Here is a 22,124-nt window from a genome sequence, read left to right as displayed (position 1 = left end):
TATACGTACCTGGATTTGTGTTTACTAAGTGCCAGGTGCCCGGCTGAACGCTTCTCAAATTTTAGATTATCTTTCAGCAGTCTTACAACATAGATACTATTAGCACCTCCACTTTACAGATAAGAAAACAGAGGCTTAAGCAAGTTAATCCATTTGCCATTGGTTACACAGCCATGGTAGGGAGGAGATCCAAACCCAGGCAGCGGGACTGAAGATATTAGTCTATTTCTTTAAATAATAAACATTTTTAAGTTTTAAAAAGATTATCAGGGCTTCCCTGGTGGCGCAGTGGTTGAGAGTCCGCCTGCCGATGCAGGGGACACGGGTTTGTGCCTCGGTCCGGGAAGATCCCACATGCCGCGGAGCGGCTGGGCCCAAGAGCCATGGCCGCTGAGCCTGCGCATCCGGAGCCTGTGCTCCGCTGCGGGAGAGGCCCGCGTGCCGCAAAAAAAAAAAAAAAAAAAAAGGTTAACACTTGGTTGTCCGGGGAAGGGGGTGGGGGAAGGAGGGATGAATAGGCAGAACACAGAGGGTTTTAGGGCGGTGAAGCTACTCTGTATGATACTATAACGGTGGATACATGTCATTATACATTTAACCAAACCCATAGGATATACAAAGCCAAGGATGAACCCTAATGTAAACTGTGGACTTTGGGTGGTAATGATGTGTCAGTGTTGGTTCATCGACTGTAACAAATGCACCACTGTGATGGGGGATGTGGATAATGGGGAGGCTGTGCATGTGTTGGGGCAGGGGGCATATGGGAAATCTCTGTATCTTCTGCTCAGTGTTGCTGTGCATCTAAAACTGTTCTAAAAAATAAAGTCTATTTTCAGAAGAAAACAATAAAAAAGAATGGCAGAGTTTAAAGTATTCTGGTTCCAAAAGGCTAATGACACCAAGAACTTACTAGGCCAACTGGTGACTGACTAAATGAGACAAATGACACCTGTTAGGAACAGGGCTGCGTTCAAAGCACACGGACAAATTTAGCTGACAGGTGCCTTGGTTGGCATCTTGGAAAACGTCAGCTCTGAATGAGCCATCAGAGATGAAATCTTTTAAATGTCTTAGTGATGGCTCCTGAAAAATTAGGAATAATGTGGCACTGTATACATAAGTAAAATAAATTTAATCCTGAAAAGGTAACAAAAGTTTGTCAGAAAGGCCTTGCTACCTAGTATGAATGTTAATAGGAAGCCTCAGAAGGACTGCTCTCTAAGATTTTAGTTTCCCACCCCCGAAGATGCCCCCCACCCTGATTCAGATTCTTTAGCTGTATAACTGGCCCACCGTAATTTAATCTATCCACATTCAAAAATATGAGATCTTTGTAAATCAATCCCTCTCCCCACCAACACCAGGGGCTGCTCAGCTATCTATCAGAACCACCATTCTTTTGGACTTATGCCCAAACTGTGTCTTCTAGCATCAAATCATTTACATGACACAAGATGATGTTGCAATATTTTTCCTGTGGAAAGGGCCCTGAGCAGCTAGGAGTCAGCAGAAATGGGAATTTAAGCTGTGTGACCAGAGGCAAGTCAGTCTTTCTAGGTTTCAAATTTCCTCATGTGAGGTCCCTTCTATACCAAAATTCTACAATTCTAAGTCTTTAGGTTAGACATAGTCTGACTGCAGGCAGAAGTCTCTAGTTATCCCCATACCTTGAAATGGACAACTGGCATCTCAAATGTGTGAGAGTGAGAGAGGGAAAAGGCATGGCTCACTCAGCTGGAATGGCCCTCTTTTGATATCCCATGGTGTGTTTTTGGATGGGAAAGGGGTACTGGCATAAGCCACTGGAGTTAAAACCTGAGTGGCTAATAGTAAAGCCGCTCTCTCTTCTACCTCTGAGTTTACAACCAGGATTCTCCTGTGTGTTCTCACCCCCATTCCCTCAACACACACCTCAGGCCCCCACTTCCCAGTCAACATTTCTTGGGGACCATCACTACTTCTAATAGATCCTTAACACCAAAAATATGGGGGTGGGGAGGGCCCGTTCTAAGTATAGTAGATATCAACCCATCCTTTGTCAATAAAATATAATTAACCCTTAACCACGAGCATCTCCCGATCTTTTGAACATTTCTTATTGCTATCCCTGCCCATATACAGAAACCTATTTATTCATTTTCAAATGATCTATTAAATTTGTTTGACGCTTTGAGCTATTTCAGTTAACTACCAAACAAAGCACACCTTCTGGGAGAAGGTAGGGAAACATATTGGCAGATTGGCTGTCCTAGTCAAAGTCAAGTAGTCAAAATGTACGAGCCTCCAAAGGTTCATTCTTCACTCTGCTAATTCAAATAGGACCTTAACTATTCATTACTAAATAGGCTTCTGTCAAAGTGTGCTGACACTCATTAGTTTGACATGGGTCTGTCTAAATGATTCTCTGTGTAGCCATTTGCAAATGGATAGGATTCTGAAAGAGCCTTATTAGCACAGTGATTCCATTATCCCCATCTAACTGGCAACGTGTGAAATTAGTTGCTGTCAGGTTACCCGGTGTTGGCAGAGTTCCTGCTGGTGGTTTTGTGCCATTATAGAGAGGGTTACAGTTTGACCTACTAAATATGTAAATACTGCTTCTACCAGATTCACCCTGCCGGAAACCCAATAATTGTCCATCTTGAGAAGTGATGAATATAACTCAATATTCTGGGTTTTTTCTCTAAAGAATGAATTCTAAGAAGCATCATCCAAAATGAATTTTCTTCTTTAGAAACAAATTGTGGATAATTATCTAAACTTGTATGAAAAACAGCTTTTCCAGTTCATATCACGGTTGAGTATCACATATGAAATTTAACTGTCATGTGATATTTAACTGTCCATTGATCCTCCATATAACTCTTCAACTGTCTTCTCCAATAAAGATGTCTGATGGAAAATCACAAAAACCCCAATGGGAAACCTGTTCTTTCCGGGTCAACTATCACTGACGTTTCCAGACTACAGTTTTTTTGTCAATTAGCATACCATCATTCTTATAGATATGTTGGAATTAAAGGTAAATCTGGATTTTAAAATTTTACTGCATTTAACATGTTTTCTCTAAAGTTTTTAAACCAAAACACTCAGTAGTTAGAGACTTTGGGTTAAACTTTGTTTCATGATCACTTCATTCTAAGAAAGAAGTTTCAACCAGTAATACTCTACACTGAAATGCACTCTGATATTTACTCTCATCTCACTCCCTTCCTCAGTGGCCATTTTGCTGATTAAGTAACTGAGAAGGAAAGAGGAGACATTCCTTATTGTAGAAAGAGAGAAAGGAACTAGGGGCCAGCTCTGCCATTTAATGGCAAAACAGGAGGCCTTAGAAGAGGGGCTAGTCATAGGCAGCGTGCCAGTAATTCACACCTCTTTCTCTGATTTTACCACTAAGAAATGCTTCTGTATTGGATTTTTTTTTTTTTTTTTTTTAAGATGTTGGGGGTAGGAGTTTATTAATTAATTTATTTTTGCTGGGTTGGGTCTTCGTTTCTGTGCGAGGGCTTTCTTTAGTCGTGGCAAGCGGGGGGCCACTCTTCATCACGGTGCGCAGGCCTCTCACTATCGCGGCCTTTCTTGTTGCGGAGCACAGGCTCCAGACGCGCAGGCTCAGTAGGTGTGGCTCACGGGCCCAGCCGCTCCGCGGCATGTGGGATCTTCCCGGACCGGGGCACGAACCCGTGTCCCCTGCATCGGCAGGCGGACTCTCAACCACTGCGCCACCAGGGAAGCCCTGTATTGGATTTTTTACATTTGGGTATAAGTCTGGTATTTTATCACAAAGAAATTTGTATCACTCACATTCTTTAATTTCACCTTTCAGTCTTTTCTCCTGATGGTTTATACTATGAGCTAAACAGAATGTCACATAATAAATTGGACTTCAGAGAACATCATGTTATATAAATGCTTAAACAATACCACTGTTTAACTATTGTTACATTAAGGCTCCAGGGAACTATGATGACTTACAGAGATGGCTCAGCTAAGTTTCAACAATCGGTCTCTATAATTTTGCTGTCAATCTTCAAGAAATTGCCTATAGTGAAAAATAGCTTAATTTTTTTTAAATGTAAAAGGGTTCACATGACCAAAGCTTCATGGTGTGGATTTTCTTACTGATCCTAGTATTTCAAAGAAATAATGATGGTAAAGATTGGAGTCCTTGATTCTCTCTATGATATAGAAGTTTTCAAATGAGAAAAGGCAGCCTTAAAATTCAGACAATCCTTTTTCTGGAGATAGGGATGTGAGAATTGTTGTCTTACTACATATGGATCACAAAACATTCGTTTTTCAGTTTACACTTATCAGTCATGATATATACAAGAAAAACATTTATACACTTCGTTCTAAAACAGAAACTAACACACCACTGTAAAGCAATTATACCCCAATAAAGATGTTAAAAAAAAAACATTTATAGAAACACAAAAACTTCTTTAAACTACAACATTGAACAAAGGTGAACAAAACCATACAGAAAAAGAAACATCCACAAAAATGAAAATTAACATTAAACATCAATACTTACACAACAAAGGGGACTGTTCGCATAACAAAGCTAACAAAGAGTCACACAGAAAGACAAAAGCATCAACTATCAAAATACTACTTTGTCTCAATACCTCCTTCTCTTTCGGCCTGGGAGGTCACCAGGCCCTAAGCATCTAGTTTATTTTTTCCTCCCTCCTCTCTCATGCTTCCATCCTTTTCACACTGGGGTACCAGTGCAGGAGTCTCCTGGATGTGGCTAGCCGCGCAGCAGCTCCTAAGGCAGCAGTGGCTGTGCTTCGAGGAATGTAGAGCTTCTGAGAAATCTGGTGCTCAGGAGACAAAATCAAAGACAGCTGGTCCATGGCTCCCTGACTCTTATCTTTGAACACTGTAATAGCATGGCTACTAGAAAAATCTTCATTCTCTAGGCTCTCTGGAGAGCTTTCCACTGAAAAAGAAAGAAAACACAGGTCTTTTCAAGAGGTTCTCACACTCTCCCATTCTAGATCTTTAGTAACGTGTGTTACAACCATCTTCTGGTTAGGTGGTGCCAATTACCAATGGCAAATCAGAGAGAAAGAGACTCAGAAACCAGTCAAAAAATGGAAAGGAGATGAGGATGGGGGATCATGCGCTGAGAAAAAATAAATCTTGTCAGGATGAGGGCAAAGAAGAGAGGACAAAATATCTACTTGTGAATAAGGAAGGGAAGATCTCTTTCTAGGACATCAAAAAAATAAATTGGGTATAATTCCAATTCCAGGGAAGAATCCTTAAGCTCCCTTACTTCCTCCTCTCAGCAGTGAGCAAAATGGTGTCCCACGGGCCTTCTCTATTGTGAAAGTGGTCCCAATTCCAAGTCTGCCAGCATAAAAACAAAACTGACCAAACTGACCATAAAAATGAAAATTAACATTAATTAACATTAACTGTGTTTGCTAAGAAATTCCAAAAGCCAATTATTAGCCACAGAAAGAATTCCTTGGGAGTTAGTTTAACTAAGAAGAAGTAATCTTTTCAATGGAATAAACTGCTGGGAACTCCATGCTGAGAGTTCTTAATAGCCACGGAAGTGGATACTAGCATCCTCACATGTGTACTCCAGACCAGGGCTACTGAAGGAGCTGGTCTATGAATTGTTTGAACCTGCCTGCAATGAGAGAAGGAGCTTTTGCCAATATATAAACCAACACACTGCTTCCTTCAAGAAAGTCCTCCTTTAGGAAAAAAAAAAAAAACTAGGGGAGCTAAACAATGTGCTATTGTGTTGTCCATCATCACAAATGCTTCACAGGCTAGTACGGGTATGCCGACTACATTCTGAAAAGCACCGCTCTAGACCTTAAAATTACAGATTTCAAAAATTCAGAAAAATATCAGGCATAATCCAATATCTTATTTTGTATCTTTAGCATCTAGCAGCAGTAGCATGTGGTACGTGTGCCATATATTTATGATAAATTAAATTAAGGAGAATTTTACAGGGTATTCTAAAAAGTAAAACTCTGACCGCAAGACTATAATTAATGCCCACTAGAGTGGAAAAGAGACAGTGAGTTCTAGTGAAATAATGGGGCTTTACAGGAAGTCGTCGGTGAGCTCAGATTTTAAAAGGTATAAAAACATGAAAGCAGGGACACACAATGAAAGAATTTAAAAGAGTAGCAAAACTTCTGCTTCCAGACATGATGCTAATTAAACAGGGATTGAAAAATCATCTCTCCTGCTTTAAACAACTGAAAAACTGGACAAAGTATATAAAACAACAGCTTTCAGACACTGAACAACAAGCTCAGAGGACAGTGCTCCCTGAGAGACGGGAAACAAAGTGAGCCCTCCAAGTGCCTGAGCTCACTGTCAAAATAAAGCCCAGGCTGCAGTACAGGGAGGGAGAGTCCACATTGAGCCTGGAGGTCTCCCTGTGCTGAGAAGACAGAGTTTGGAATTTATGGAGGCCAGGTGTCTGGAATTTGTGGGGGAAAAGTACAAGTCAAGAGGCAGCTGCAGAGAGAGAAGAAGCTGGAGACCTGCAGAGGTCGCTTTGAGTCTTAGGCTGGGTAGAGATCTGGCTCACGTATGTGAGGGGACCACCAGGGCCAGGGAGAAAACCTACCTGAAAGGAGTAGGCAGAACAAACACTAGGCATTTTATACTGGGGCAAAATAGTTTGTGTTCCCACCAGCTACAGTGTAAAGACATCCTAACACATAGGGCATCAAGTCCCATCAATACCCTCAGAAAGGTACTGCCTAGCAGGGCCAACAGACTTAAGGCTTTTCTAAATCAGCCTAACGAAACCTAAAATAAACACAGAAATAATCAAAGCAATTTCAGGTAATTTAATTACATTCCTCCCCCCGCAATAAATTATACATAGACAGCAGGGAGGGAGGGAAGGAAGGAAGAAGGAAGGGAGGGAGGGAGGAAGAAAAAGAGATTCAGCCAACAACATATAATTCAGCATCTGCCATCCAATAAAAAATTACCAGATACACAAAGAAGCAGAAAAATATGACTTGTAATTAGGAGAAAAACCAATCAGTAGAAGCCAATTCAGAAATGACAGAATGCAGAAATGATACATATGCTAGAATCACAAGACAAGGGTATTACAATAGCTGTCATAAGAACACTCCAAGTATTCAAGAAGTGAATGATGAGTATGCTGAAGAGAAAGATGGAAGATATAAAAAAGACCCAAACCAAACCCTAGAGATTATAACTTGAACTTCTGAGATGAAAAATATACTGGATGGGAAAAGAACATATTAAACACTGAACAAGAAAAGGTTATATTATGCTCATAGATCAGAAGACTCAATATTGTTAACATGTCACTTCTCCCCAACTTGATCTAGAGATTAAAAAAAAATCCCAGTAAAACTTTTAGCAGGCTTTCAGTAGAAATTAAACTAATCCTAAAATTCATATGGAATATGACCTAGAATAGCCAAAGCAATTTGAAAAAGAAGAACAAATTTATATGATTTCAAGACTTATTATAAAGCCACAAAAATCAAGACAGTGGTATAAAGGCAGACGTAATAGTAATAGAACAGAATGAAAGTCCAGAAATAGACCCTCACATATACAACTTCATTGGCTTTTGACAAAGACATCAAGGCAGTTTAATGGAGAAAGGACAGTCTTTTCAATAAATCATGCTGAAACAGCTGAATAATTATATGTAATCAAAATAAACATTGATCCTTACACCACACCATACACAAAAATTAACGAACTGGATCACAGACCTAATGCAGGACCTAAAACTATAGAACTTTTATAAGAAAATGTAAGAGAAAGTCTTAGTTACTTGAGTTAGGAAAGAGTTCTAAATAGGACACAAAAAGTTCAAACTATAAAGGAAAAAAAAAATCAACAAATCTGATTTCATCAAAAGGAAAACTTTTCCTCTTCCAAGGATGCTGTTATGGAAATGAAAAGGCAAGCCACATACCTGAAATATTTGCAACAGATGAATCTGACAAAGGTTTTGTATCCAGAATAAAGAATTTTTACAAATCCATAAAAAGAAGATAATCCAATAAAAATGCACAAATACTTCAACAGGCAATTCACTAAAGAAGATATACAGATGGTACATAAACACATGAAAACATAGTCAACATCACTGGCAAATAGGAAAATGTAAATTAAAACCAAAATAAGATACCACCACACACCCACTAGGATGGTAAAATTTTAAAAGACTGGCGATATAATATGTTGCCAAGAAGATGAAGCAATCAGAACTTACGTATATCGCTGGTGTGAATTACCAAATGGTTCAGCCGCTTCGGAAAACATTTTAGCAGTTCTTAAAAAGTTAAACAGGGGCTTCCCTGGTGCTGCAGTGGTTAAGAATCCGCCTGCCAATGCAGGGGACACAGGTTCCATCCCTGGTCCGGGAAGATCCCACGTGCCGCAGAGTAACTAAGTCCGTGCACCACAACTACTGAGCCTGAGCTCAAGAGCCCGCGAGCCACAACTACTGAGCCTGTGTGCCACAACTACTGAAGCCCGCACACTTACAGACCATGCTCCGCAACAAGAGAAGCCACTGCAATGAGAAGCCCGTGCACCGCAACAAAGAGTAGCCCCCACTCGCTGCAACCAGAGAAAGCCCACGCACAGCAACAAAGACCCAACACAGCCAAAAATAAATAAATAGATTTATTTAAAAAAAAAAAAGTTAAACATGCAGTTAGCATATGACCCAGCAATTCCACTCCAAGGTACTTGCTGAATAGAAATAAAAAACATATGTCTACACAAAGAGCTGTATGTGAACACTCACAGCAGCTTTATTCATAATGGCCCAAATCTGGAAACAATCCAGATGTCTGTCATCTGGTGAACAGATAAACAAATTGTGGTATTTCCATACAACTGGGTACTACTCAACAATGAATAGGAACAAACTTTAGACACCAGCAACAACATAAATGAATCTCTAAAAATCACGCTAAATGAAAGAAATCAGACATAAAAACTACATACTGTATGACTCCCTTTATATGAAATTCTAGAAAAGGAAAAGTAACATGCCAGAAGCCAGAAAGCAGTGGGAGGGAATGACTGCAAAGGGATATGACGAAGCCTTTTAGACTGACGGAAATATTCTATTATAATGACTGTGGTGCTTATTACAAGACTGTACACATTTGTCAGAACTCATAGCATTGTACACTTAAAAACTGGCAAGTTTTACTGTGCATAAACCTGACCCCGCCACCCCCCAAATTGCAGAAAAAAAAAGAAGAGTGGCAAAGTGAAAGGGAACAACTGGAGGAGTTCAGACAAATGCTAACATCAGCAATTTTTCAAGTCATGTTCTGAAAAGATAAATGAAGGTTTTTAACAACGTGGCAAACCATTGCATTTGTCAACTGTATGTCAACCTACCTGAACCAGAGTGTTTTTGTGAGGAATCGACCACTGCAGGAGTTGAGTTGAGCACCGCTGTGGACAGCTGAAATTGCTTTGGACAAGTCTCAATGCTGCTAGGCTCAATCTGGCCACCTTCTGCTGACTGCTGTGACTGGATAAGAGAGATGTAGAACTCCTCCAATTCGGGCAACGTGGGAGAATCTGAGGAACTCTTTAAGTTTGGTTGCTACAGAATGGGGAAATGGGGCAAAAGCATGAAAAGTAACTGTTAGTTCAACAGTAAGAATTAAGTCTATTTTGTTTCCTTACTTATATACAAAAGAATATTTTCATATCATAATTAATAAATAAAACTCTCCACTTTAAAAAATCTAGATACTCTCTGGAAAACAAGTCCTTCTCTAACTTAGTGACCATTAATTCAAGAAGCACGTATTGAATGCATATTATGAGCAAACATGGTACTGAGGGCTGCCAAGGAAGAACGGCAGGAAATGAGAGAAATAACATTCACTGCGCACTCATTGTCAGGCACGATGCTAGGTTCTTGGCATGTGTTTCTTCAATGAAACATCAGAACGTTTTTCCTACGTTAGGTGTTGTTACATCTTCTTTATTACCGCTTCCTTTACTTAGCATAATGCTTTTTCACAAGAGGCTTACCAAGTTATCCAATGTCAACCAGTAAGCGACAAGGCAGAGGGATGAACTCAGGCTAGCCTATGTTCTCTCTGCTCCATCACACCGCCTCCCAGTAAATACGATCCCTTTTCCTAAGGAGCTCACAGTCCTCGGCTAGGGAAACAGTACACGTGCTGCAGGTGGCCATGAAGAAGGCATTAACTGCATTCCGCAGCATCAAAAACATGCTAGGAGAACACAAAGGACTTAAAGGAGGGCTCCTCAGAAGAAGTGACAAAATGGAGTACTAAGAATCAGGGTTTGAGAGGAAAAGATGAACTTCCCAAACAAAGCCTCGATTTGGGCTAAAACAAATGAAGTGCCAAATTTTAATCAACAGATCCTATATCCTACCACAGAGTCGCTGCTGAAATAGCTACAGTTTACAGTGACTCAGAGAATTTGTCTTCTGTGATGCTAACTAACTGGCACTGACGATTAAGTGGGCCCCGTCAGGACCAGGCTGTAATGAACCGACCTAAGTGGCTTACAGCCTGGGATCTGCCCAGGGTAAACTGAAACAAAATTTATACAAACAGAAAATGTAGCTTTGTGTGTTCTTTAGGCTGTGGAGTAGACATTTACTATCAGCTGGCATTCCTTTTGCATTCCTTTCTTCTTCCATTAGGAAACACCTTGTTCATTTTCAAACATGGCTGGCATGGATGTGACTGATATATAATTATGTCATAAACAAATGGCTGTGCCCCTTTATCTGGCAGCAAAAATGAAAACTCTAAAAGTCCACATAGCTATCCTGCCATACAATATGCTACTTCAGGAGAGCAAAGAGCTGGATTCAATTTTTTGCTTAATTTATGCAACTTCATGTATGTGCTTTAGCTACCCTTTAAGTTTATTCTCACTGAAAATGAGGTTCTTTCAATAAAGCTTCAGTGATAATTAAGTAAATATTAATATGGCAAACTTTTAGAGCTGGAAAGATCATTGATCCAAATCAGTCCTTGTAGACGGATCAACTAAGGCCCCAAAAGCCAACTTGTTCAAGTCTTGTGGTAAAGACTAAGCCACAGATTACAGAACTCCCAGACAGGTGTTTTTTACACTAAGCCCTGCTGCCTATTTTCAGTAGTTTAACAAAATCAAAATCAGAAACAGTTTTTTTAAAAGCTGTATATTTTTCTTTCCTGATAAATATGATTTTGAAGAAAGACAAATTGTTAAAACATATTTAAATGCATTCTGACAGCTTTTCACACTGGAAAAAAAGAACATAGGTGAATGCCTTCTAAATGTGTATGCCAGTACTGAAAGCAAGTGCCTGTGGTCAACTTAAGCACTTAATTGAAAAGTAAGAGTCTCTTCCTCTAAACAGTGGTTTAGGGTGCTGCTGCTCAAAATGTGATTCACCATCAAGCAGCTTCAGCATCACCTGGAAGCTTGTAAGACATGGAGAACCTCAGTCCCCATACCAGATCTGCTCAATCAGAATCTGCATTTTCACAAGATTCTCAGGTGATCTGTATGAACATTATAGTTTGAGAAGCATTGCTCTGCCAGATTTATCCCTCTGTAGTTATCAACTACTGACTCCCTCGTAGTTGTCCGAAAATATACCTTTATGGAACTAGAGGTTAGTGGCAGATTTTCAAGAAACATGTTCATGATTTCTGAAACATTAACTTACGCAATCGAAAGAATAGCCCCAAACCACAACATACAACTTCATGCCCGCTAGGATGGCTATAATTTTTTGTGTGTGTGTGGTATGCGGGCCTCTCACTGTTGTGGCCTCTCCCGTTGCAGAGCACAGGATGCGGACACGCAGGCCCAGTGGCCATGGCCCATGGGCCCAGCCGCTCCGCGGCATGTGGGATCCTCCAGGACCGGGGCACGAACCTGCGTCCCCTGCATCGGCAGGCGGACTCTCAACCACTGCGCCACCAGGGAAGCCCTGTATAATCTTTTAAACTAGATAATAGCAAGTGTTGGCAAAGATGTGGACAAATTGGAACACTCTTATATTGCTGGTGGGAATGTAAAATGTTGCAACTGCTTGGAAAAGTCTGGCAATTCCTCAAAACACTAAACACAGAGTTAACATAGGACCCAGCCATTCAACTCTTAGGTATATACCTAAGAAAACTGAAAACGTATGTCCACATAAAAACACATACACAAATGTCACAGCAGCACTATTCATAATAGCAGAAAAACAGAAACAACTCAAATGTCCACCAGCTGACACATGGATAAACAAAACGTGGCCTATCCATACAATGGATTATTCAGCCACAAAAAGACGTAAAGTACTGATACATGATACAACATGATGAACCTTGAGAACATTATGCTAAGAAGCCAGACACAAAAGGCTACACACTGTATTGATTCCAATTATATGAAATGTCCTGAAGAATAAGTAAATCAATAGAGAAAGTAAGATGAGTGGTTGCCTGGGGGGAAGAGGGTTGGGGAGTTTGGGTGGGGGTGACAGCTGAAGAATGCGTTTCTTTTTGAGATAATGAAAATGTTCTGAAATTCTTATGGTGATGATGGAGGCACAATATGCTAGTAAACTAGTGAATATACTAAAAGCCGTTGAATTGTACACTTTAAATGGGTGAACTGTATGGTATGTATATTATATCTCAATTAAGTTGAGGAGACAGAGGATGGAGTCTGAGCCCCACGAATGTGGAGGAGCTTTGACAAACTCCTCAGGCTTTCAGCTGAGATCTCCAAAGAATCATGCTTTAGGAGTAAGAGCCACATTCAAGGACTAGGGACAAAAGTGAAATATAGCAGTCCTCACCAAACCTAAACCAAGCCTCAATATGTGTGAAGGTGACTGGCTGGTATCTGCCAGCCACTAGACAACTGAACCCTCTTTGGAGGAAGCTATCTCATCCAGAGCCTCTCTAAATTCCATAATGTTCAACATTCCATTAAAAAGAACCATGCGGTACGCTCCGCCTGTCTTTCCCCTCCCCTGAATGCCCAAAACAGGATCAAATGACAAGATCAAATAGAGAAAAAAGGCAGTAAGAACACACTCAAAGGTAATTCAGATATTGAAATTATCTGCAAAAAACTTTAAAGTAACTATGATTATTAACATGTTCAAGAAAATGGAAGTTACAGACAAAATTGAGGAAAATATGGAGAATTTAAACCGAGAACTGGAATCTATAAAATAAAGAATCAAATGGACATTCTAGAACTGGAAAATAATATGTTTGAAATTAAGAGCTCAACGTGTGGGTTTAACAGCAGACTGGATCCTGTAGAAGACAGGACTAGGGCACTGGAATCATCAACATAAAACCTCCAAACAGAGGTATTGCAAAAGGAAAAAAGAGAGCAAACAAGAAAACAGAGCCCAAGGGGGGCTCAGCCAAAAGTTCTAACATACGTAGAACTGAAACGCCAGCAGGAAAGGAGAGAGGTAATGAGGCAGAAGCAGTGTTTGATTAGATAAATGGACCAGAATTTTCTAAAACTGATGTACAGTATCCATCTGCTGATTTAATAAGCTCAGTGATACATATGCAGAATAAATCCAAAGGAAATCACATCTAGATATATAATTATCAAAATGCTGAAAGCAAAAGACAGAAAAATCTTAAAAGAAGCCAGAGGGGGAAAAAAAAGACATACCTTCAAAGGAGCAATGGTAACTGACAGCTGGCAATCCAACAGAAGCCAGAACATAAAGGAATGACATCTTCAAAGCATCGAAAGAAAACAGTGCCAACCTATCATTCAATACTCATGGAGAATATCCCTCAAAAAGGAAGATTAAAGTCAGAAATATGGGAAATTAAACATCATACTCCCGAACAACCAATGGGTCAAAAAAGATCAAAGGTAATTAGAAAATATTCTGAGACAGACAAAAATGAAAACACACAGTATACCAAAATTTATGGGATGCAGCAAAGGAAGAATTAAGAGGGATGTTTCTAGCAATAAAACATTAAAAACACATTAAAAAAGGAAGAAAGATCTCAAACAACTCAATTTTATACCTTAAGGAACTAAGAAAAGAAGAACAAAGACCAAATTTAGCAGAAGGAAATAGTAAAAATTAGAGCAGAAATAAATGAAATAGAGAAAAGAAAAAAAATCAATGAAACTAAGAGTTGTTTTATATATTGAAAATATAAACAAAACTGAGAAACCTTTAGCTAGACTAATGAAGAAAAAAAGACTCAAATGATATCAGAAAAGAAAAAACATTGCAACTAATGCCACAGAATTGAAAAGGATTTTAAGAGACCATTACAAACAACTGCACACAAACAAACTGGATAACCTGAAAGAAATGGATAAATTCTTAGAAACATATAGTCTTGAAAGACTGAATTAGGAAGAAATAGAAAATCTGAACAGACAGATTACTAGTAATGAAATTGAATCAGTAATCAAAAACCTCCCAACAAAGAAAAACACAAGATAAGATGGCTTCACTGGTAAAATTCTACCAAACATTTAAAGAATAATTAATACCAATTCTTCTCAAAGTCTTCCAGGGGCTTCCCTGGTGGCGCAGTGGTTGAGAGTCCGCCTGCCGATGCAGGGGACGCGGGTTCGTGCCCCGGTCCGGGAGGATCCCACATGCCGCGGAGCGGCTGGGCCCGTGAGCCATGGCCGCTGGGCCTGCGCGTCCGGAGCCTGTGCTCCGCGGCGGGAGAGGCCACGGCACTGAGAGGCCCGCGTAACGCAAAAAAAAAAAAAAAAAAAGTCTTCCAAAAAACTGAACACTCCCAAACTCATTTTACAATGCCAGCATTACCCAGATACCAAAGGGATAATGGTTTTTTTCTGAAGGGGTGATGAAAATGTTCTAAAATGGATTATACGGGTGGTTGCACGAGTCTGTGTATACTAAAAGTTATTTGAATTGCATACTTTAAGTGAATTACATGGTATGTGAGTTATAGTTCAATAAAGCTATTATATCTTAAAGAAAGACTACCTGAGAAACAAAATATAAAAGTTTATTTTATCCTAAAGCTAAATCTGTGCTTTAAGTAACCTACATTTCTGGAACAGACTGTTCTATGTAATGCAGCATACTTTTATCAATGATCTCATGCAAAGTAACCATATTCTGTAGAAAATATATCACTCAGAAGGTTCATCTTCCACAAATCTGCTTTTCAACAATTCTCCTAGACTTGAGTCCTTCATTTTCAATGTAATGCACAAAAGTACAGAGACCGTTAGCCAAATTTCACGATTCACACAAACAGTCCTGCTGTTTTCAGGATGGAGAAACACAAAACAAACGGATTTTGCTCCAGGGTTAGTGTTTTCTGCCAAAGCAACAGAAAGAAAAAATCTGGCCTAGATAATAGGACAGATACAGAACTTAAAATGTATGATTAAGGGAAAATACCTGTTTTCCCTATCCCTAATGTAGAGGCTTAATCAATCTTTTAATTCTAGTCTCAGAATTTTTTTCTGGAGAGATGAATAGCAACAGTAAGTTAACTGAAATTTATTTTTAAATAAACATACATTTTTATGTATATGTATTGTACCAAATGCTAAGAGAGGGATCATTAACCAGAATTTTACTTTCTAAAAGTGTAAGTATTTCCTCATGAAAACTTGTAACAGTAACATTCTTTAGACATTTACATTTTGAATTCCGGTTGTGCCAGTATTTTTTTCTTGAGCACCCAGTCCTTCTGGTTTTTCAACTTCTACTTCCTTCCCACTCACAAGGCCTGAAGGCTGCCATGAAACATCCCATGTATCTTTGGGTGTAGAAAAACACCAATCCTATAGAGAAAAAAATTGCAACAATAAACTGAGACATAGTGCCATATGATCCAAATGGAGGATAACTTGGGCAAGGTAAAGGCAAAGAGGCAATGTATACTAAACAAGAAAAGATATTTATTAACTTTCTATATCAGTGTGAGTTTTCCCCCTTGCTTCACTGGTCCATGCTCAATACACTGAATTCCTCTGAATACACAGATCACATTAAAAAAAACACAACTCTCTTTGTAGTATTTTCTTCAATACTGTTTTCATGGTTAGATGATTTTCATGATCATCCAGTATTTAAATGGCACAAATAACGAGGGGCAACTTAAGTGTTGATAGTGCTTCTTTCTAAGAGCTGGTGGAAAATAAATTAAAATTCAAATATATAGGGCCCAATATTAGTAAATATACTCACTGCAGAGATCCAGACATAATATTACAAGGCAATGCAATAAAAATTAAATTAGGGAAAACTGTTTATCTCTAGATCCTAAGGCTGTGACTAGGTGCCAATGGTAAAACAAAAATCATAATGATTGATAGAATAGATAGCCACAATAAGTCCATGGTTTACTCTCCCCTGCTTCATCCTGCCCCCATCCCTAACACTACCATCTTTGGTGGGGAGGTGGGGGTGGGAATACATTCTTCTGAATTATTGTCTGATTAATCCCTATGAAATGCAGAATGCATAGCTTTTTTGAAGCTTGGACAATTACATTAATATTTCCTTTTGCAGTAGTGATTTGCTTTATGTTTTCCCAAGGATCTAACCTTCTGTGGCATTTCTTTACATGATGAATATGGTTTCTTTCCATCAAGCCTTGAGGTAGGTAAGTGGGAGGCAGCATCACTTCCTTCTCCCATTCCAGCCTGCAAAGGTATCCAGTTCTCATCCCATATATCATCACCTATGGTTACTGACTCCAGGCATGGCATTCCAGTGGGAATCTCATCCTAGAATGTATCAGGTGACAAATAAAACTTTAATTTATGATTCCTGTATGTATTTTGAAATTTAGGTTTAAAATTTTTCCTAACTCCAGGTAAAGATGGAAGTTTGAGTACATAATTTATTACTCTCTCTCCTGACACATCACCAAAATAAAATAATTTAAGGTATAAACTTATGGTCAAAGAGAATGTAAAAGGAGAAAACATCACCTATGTTCTGGATACAGGAAATCAGACAACTGACAACTTATTATGCAGTCCTGAGAAAGTGGAATCCTGAGCTTGGAGCAGGAAAAACTGAGAGTCAACCCAAATTTATACCATAAATACTGCAAAAGTTCAGGAATTGCTCCTACAGAGTTTTTGGAATTGAGGGTGTAAAGTGGGAATGAAAACAAGAGCTCTTGTTAAAAGTCTGTGTAAGAAGCAGTTAGATCTCCAGGTACCCTCCCCTATTTAAAAAACCCAGGAAACTACACCTCTTCCTCCTACTGGAAGACTAGAGGTCTTCTGGAGGGTAAAGCTGAGGACGGTGCAAATATATAATAAAAACAGTAGAATTAAATGAAGGGTTGTTTTATACTGAATATAGAGCTCTGTCACTCTCTTTTTGATAGCAGGACAGAGATGAGAGTAAAGAATGCACAAACTTGAAGATAGATCCAATCTGATTATCCACTCTGAACAACTGAGAAAAAAATTGGAAAACAAACAAACATACACACAAAAATAGAGCCTCAGGGAACTATGGGACAATACCAAAAGGTTTAACATTTGTGTTGTCAAAGTCCAAGAAGAAGAAGAGAAAGAATGCAGTGCAGAAAAGTTATTTGAAGAAATATGTCTGAAAACTTCCCAAATTTGGTTTGGGAAGACACTGACCTACAGATTCGAAAAGCTTAGCAAAACTCAAACACGATAAACTCAAAGAAATTCGTGCCTACATAGATTACGAGCAACATGGTGAAAACTAAAGACAAACAAATATCCTGAATGAAGCCAAAGAAAAATTACACATTATTATAGTGGAACAACAATATCAACACTGCACATATCTTGTATCAGAAAACATGAAAGCTAGAAGGAAGTGAAATGGAATTTTTAAAGGGTTGAAAGAAAAGAACTGGCAACCTAGAATTCTACTTCCAGCAAAAGCATCCTTTAAGGATGAAGATGAAATAAATACATTCTCAATGAAGAAAACAAAAATAATTTGTTTTCCACAGACTTGCCCTAAAAGAATCACTAAAGGGAGTTCTTTGAATAGAAAGGAGATGATACCAGAAGGAATAAAGGAAGAGCAACAGAAAAAGTAGATATCTGGGTAAATATAATAGACTATTCCCCTCTTGAATTTTTCAGAATATTTGAAGATGGAAAGCAAAAAATATAACATTATAAATTCTCAATATACATAGTTATTATACATAGTAGAAAATAAAGAAGGTGGGAAGGGCTAAAGACCTATATGGTAGTAAGATACCTACATTCCACTTGAAGTGGTAAATATTGATTAAGTCCACTGTGAAAAGCCAAAGGTGTATATTGTAATTCCTAGAGTAATCAGTACAAAACTATACATATACAATGAAAATGTAATAAGTAAATTAAAATAGGCTACTAAAGAAGAATGCTAAATAATAAAAGAATACTACCAAAAAACAGGAATACTAAAAGAAGAAAGGAAGAGCAAAGGAATGAAAAGCTGGGGAAATGAATAGAAAGATAATAAAATGGTAGACCTAAAATCAAAACATATTGATAATTTTATTAAATGTAAATGGACTAAACATACTCATTAAAATTCAGATTGTTGTGCCTGGACCTAACCCTTCCCACCTGCAGGCTGGAACCAGCCCTGGGACACCCAGAACCATGCAGCCAGCTGTGCTGGAAACCAGCTCCACCACCAGCAGACTGGCACCGCAGAACCAGACGACCCAGAACCTGGCCCAAGCCACCACACAAGGCAGAGCCTGGCAACCAACCAGCCTTGACTACCAGTGCACCCACAGTAGTGGGCCCAGTCACAACAGAAGGGCCCATGCAGCCCACATGGGGGCATCCCTATAGAATATAGCTCTGGGGACCAAAGGGGAGTGTGCTGCTGGGCCCCACATGACGCCTCCTATATAAGGCCACTTTCCAAGAGCAGGATATGGAACAAACTAACCCAATACTTAGATATAAACACAGAGAATCAGGCAAAATGAAAAAGAGGAATATGTTCCACATGAAGGAATAAGACAAAACCCTAGGAAAGGAACTAAGTGAAGTGGATATAAGCAATTTACCTAATAAAGAGTTTAAGGTAATGATCATAAGTATGCTCAACAAATGCAGAAGAAGAATGGATGAACACAGTGAGAAGTTTAACAAAGAATTATAAAATATAAAGAAGATCCAAACAGAGCTGAAGAATACAATAACGGAAATAAAAAATACACTGGAATATCAATGGTAGATTATATGATACAGAGGAACATATTAGCAAACTGGAAGACAGAGTAGTGGAAATTACCCAAACTGAACAGAAAAAATAATTTTTTAAAATGAGGATGGTTTAATAAGAGACCTCTGGGACATCAAGCATGCTAACATTCACATTATACAGGGGTCCTGGAAAGAGAAGAAAGAGAGAGAAAGGGGCAGAGAACTTACCTGAAGATGTAAATAGCTGAAAACTTCCCTAATTTGGGAAAGGAAACAGATATCCAGGTCCAGGAATCACAAAGAGTCCCAAACAAGATGAACTTAGAGGTCCACACCAACACACATTATAATTAAAATGATAGAAATTAAAGATAAAGAGAGAACCTTAAAAGCAGAGAGAGAAAAGCAACTAGTTACATATAAGAGAACTCCCATAAGACTATCAGCTGACTTCTCAGCAGAAACTTTGCAGGCCAGAAGGGAGTGGCAGGATATATGTCTACAACCAAGAATACTCTATCCAGTAAGGCTATAATTCAGATTTGAAGGAGAGATAAAGAGTTTTAAAGACAAGCAAACGCCAAAAGAGTTCAGTATCAGTTTTACAAGAAATGTTAAAGGGACTTCTCTAAGCAGAAAAGACCACAACTAGACATACAAAAATTATAAAAGGAAAATCTCATTGGTAAAAGCAAAAAAACAGTAAAGGTAGTAGATCAACTACTTATAAAGCTAATAGGAAGGTTAAAAGATAAAAGTAGTAAAATAATCTATGACCACAATAAGTAGTTAAGAGATACATAAAACAGAAAGATGTAAAATATGATGTCAAAAAACACTATATGTGAGGTAGGGGGAGGGAGTAAAACTGCAGGGTTGTTACAGTGTGTTTGAACTTGAGATCATCAACTTAAAATAACTATATATATATGCTTTTAAAACTTTACATATATGTGTGTGTGTATATATATATATACATATACACACACACATAGAGAGAGAAAGAGAGGGATAGGGAGGGAGGAAAAGGGGGAGAGTCAGTTATATATAAACCTCATGGTAACCCCAAACCAAAACTCTATAATAGATATACACAAAGAGAAAGGAATCCAAACATAACACTAAAGGCAGTCATCAAATCACAAGAGAAATGAGCAAAAGAAGAAAGGAACTACCAGAACCAATCAACAAAATGGCAATAAGTATATATCTATCAATAACCACTTTAAATGTAAATGGACTAAATGCTCCAATCAAAAGATGCAGAGTGGCTGAATGGATTAAAAAAAAAAAAAAGACCCATCTAAATGCTGCCTACAAGAGACTCACATCAGATCTAAAGACACACACACACTGAAAGGGAGGGGATGGAAAAAAGATATTCCATGCAAATGGAAATGAAAAGAAAGCTAGGTTAGCAATACTTATATCAGACAAAATAGACTTAAAACAATGACTGTAACAAGAGACAAAGAAGCATATTACATAATGATAAAGAGATTAATCTAACAAGAAGATGTTACAATTGTAAATATATACACACCCAACACTGGAGCACATAAATACATAAAGCAAATATTAATAAACATAATGGATTTTATTATAAATAATAATAGTAGGGGACTTTAACACTCCACTTACATCAATGGACAGATCATCCAGATAGAAAAATTAATAAGGAAACAATGGCCTTAGATGACACAGACCAATTGGACTTAATAGAGATATACAGAATATTCCATCCAAAAGCAGCAAAATCACATTCTTTGGATGTGCACATGGAACATTCTGCAGGATGGATCACATGCTAGGCCACAAAACAAGTCTCAATAAATTTAAGAAGACTGACATCATATTAAGCATTTTCTGACCACAATGGTATGAGACTATGGAAGTCAACTACAGGAAAAAGCTGCCTAAAAAACACCAACACGTGGAGGCTAAACAATATGCTACTAATCAAAAATGGGTCACTGAAGAAATCAAAGAGGAAATTTAAAAAATACCTGGAGACAAATGAAAATGGAAACACAATGCTCTAAAAAATCTATGGAATGCAGCAAAAGCAGTTCTAAGAGGGAAGTTTACAACAATACAAGCTACAAACAAGAAAACAAGGAAATAAGAAACATCTCAAATATACAATCTAACCTTATATCTACAGGAACTAGAAAAAGAGAAACAAACAAAACCCAAAGTTAGTAGAAGGAAGGAAATAATAAAGATCAAAATATTGTAGAAATACATGAAAGAGAGACTAAAACAACAATAGAAAAGATCAATGAAACTAAGAGCTGGTTCTTTGAAAAGATAAACAAAATTGATAAATCTTTAGCCAAACTCATCAAGAAAAAGAGTGGGCCCAAATAAACAGAATCAGAAATGAAAGAGGAGTGCTTTGTGACCGCCTGGAGGGGTGGGATAGGGAGGGTGGGAGGGAGGGAGACGCAAGAGGGAAGAGATATGGGAACATATGTATAGTTGATCCACTTTGTTATAAAGCAGAAATTAACACACCACTGTAAAGCAATTACACCCCAATAAAGATGTTAAAAAAAAAAAAGAAATGAAAGAGAAGTTACAACTGATACCCCAGAAATACAATCATACAAGACTACTAAGAACAATTATACACCAACAAATTGGACAACCAAGAAGAAATGGATAAATTCCTAGAAACATGCAATCTTCTAAGACTGAATCAGGAAGAAATAGAAAATCTCAACAGACCTATTACTAGTAATGAAATTGACTCGGTAATTAAAAAAAAACTCCCAACAAATAAAAAAGTCCAGGACCAGATAGCTTCACAGGTGAAATTTACCAAACGTTTAAAGAAGAATTAAAACCTATCCTTTTCAAATTATTCCAAAAAATTGAAGAGGAAGGAATGCTTCTGAATTAATTCTATG

The 22,124-nt window shown here is 38.3% G+C and overlaps 1 protein-coding gene across 1 annotated transcript in view; it reads right to left on the bottom strand.

Annotated features, from left to right (window-relative positions):
* Positions 1-4,387: 4,387 nt before the first annotated feature.
* TDRD5 (tudor domain containing 5) overlaps positions 4,388-22,124 on the bottom strand; it is a 97,659-nt gene continuing 79,922 nt past the window's right edge. Inside the window, exons 15-18 of the mRNA XM_032642105.1 lie at positions 16,600-16,782; positions 15,691-15,834; positions 9,415-9,625; positions 4,388-4,954 (exon numbers count right to left, since the gene is read on the bottom strand). Of these exons, the coding sequence (XP_032497996.1) occupies positions 4,707-4,954; positions 9,415-9,625; positions 15,691-15,834; positions 16,600-16,782 (786 nt within the window). The 3' untranslated portion in view covers positions 4,388-4,706. The remainder of the gene's footprint in view (positions 4,955-9,414; positions 9,626-15,690; positions 15,835-16,599; positions 16,783-22,124) is intronic.

Source organism: Phocoena sinus, chromosome 1, assembly GCF_008692025.1.
Source record: "Phocoena sinus isolate mPhoSin1 chromosome 1, mPhoSin1.pri, whole genome shotgun sequence".
Classification (NCBI taxonomy): domain Eukaryota; kingdom Metazoa; phylum Chordata; class Mammalia; order Artiodactyla; family Phocoenidae; genus Phocoena; species Phocoena sinus.
Note: the sequence above shows the minus strand (reverse complement) of the source record. Positions and strands in the feature narration are given on the sequence as shown.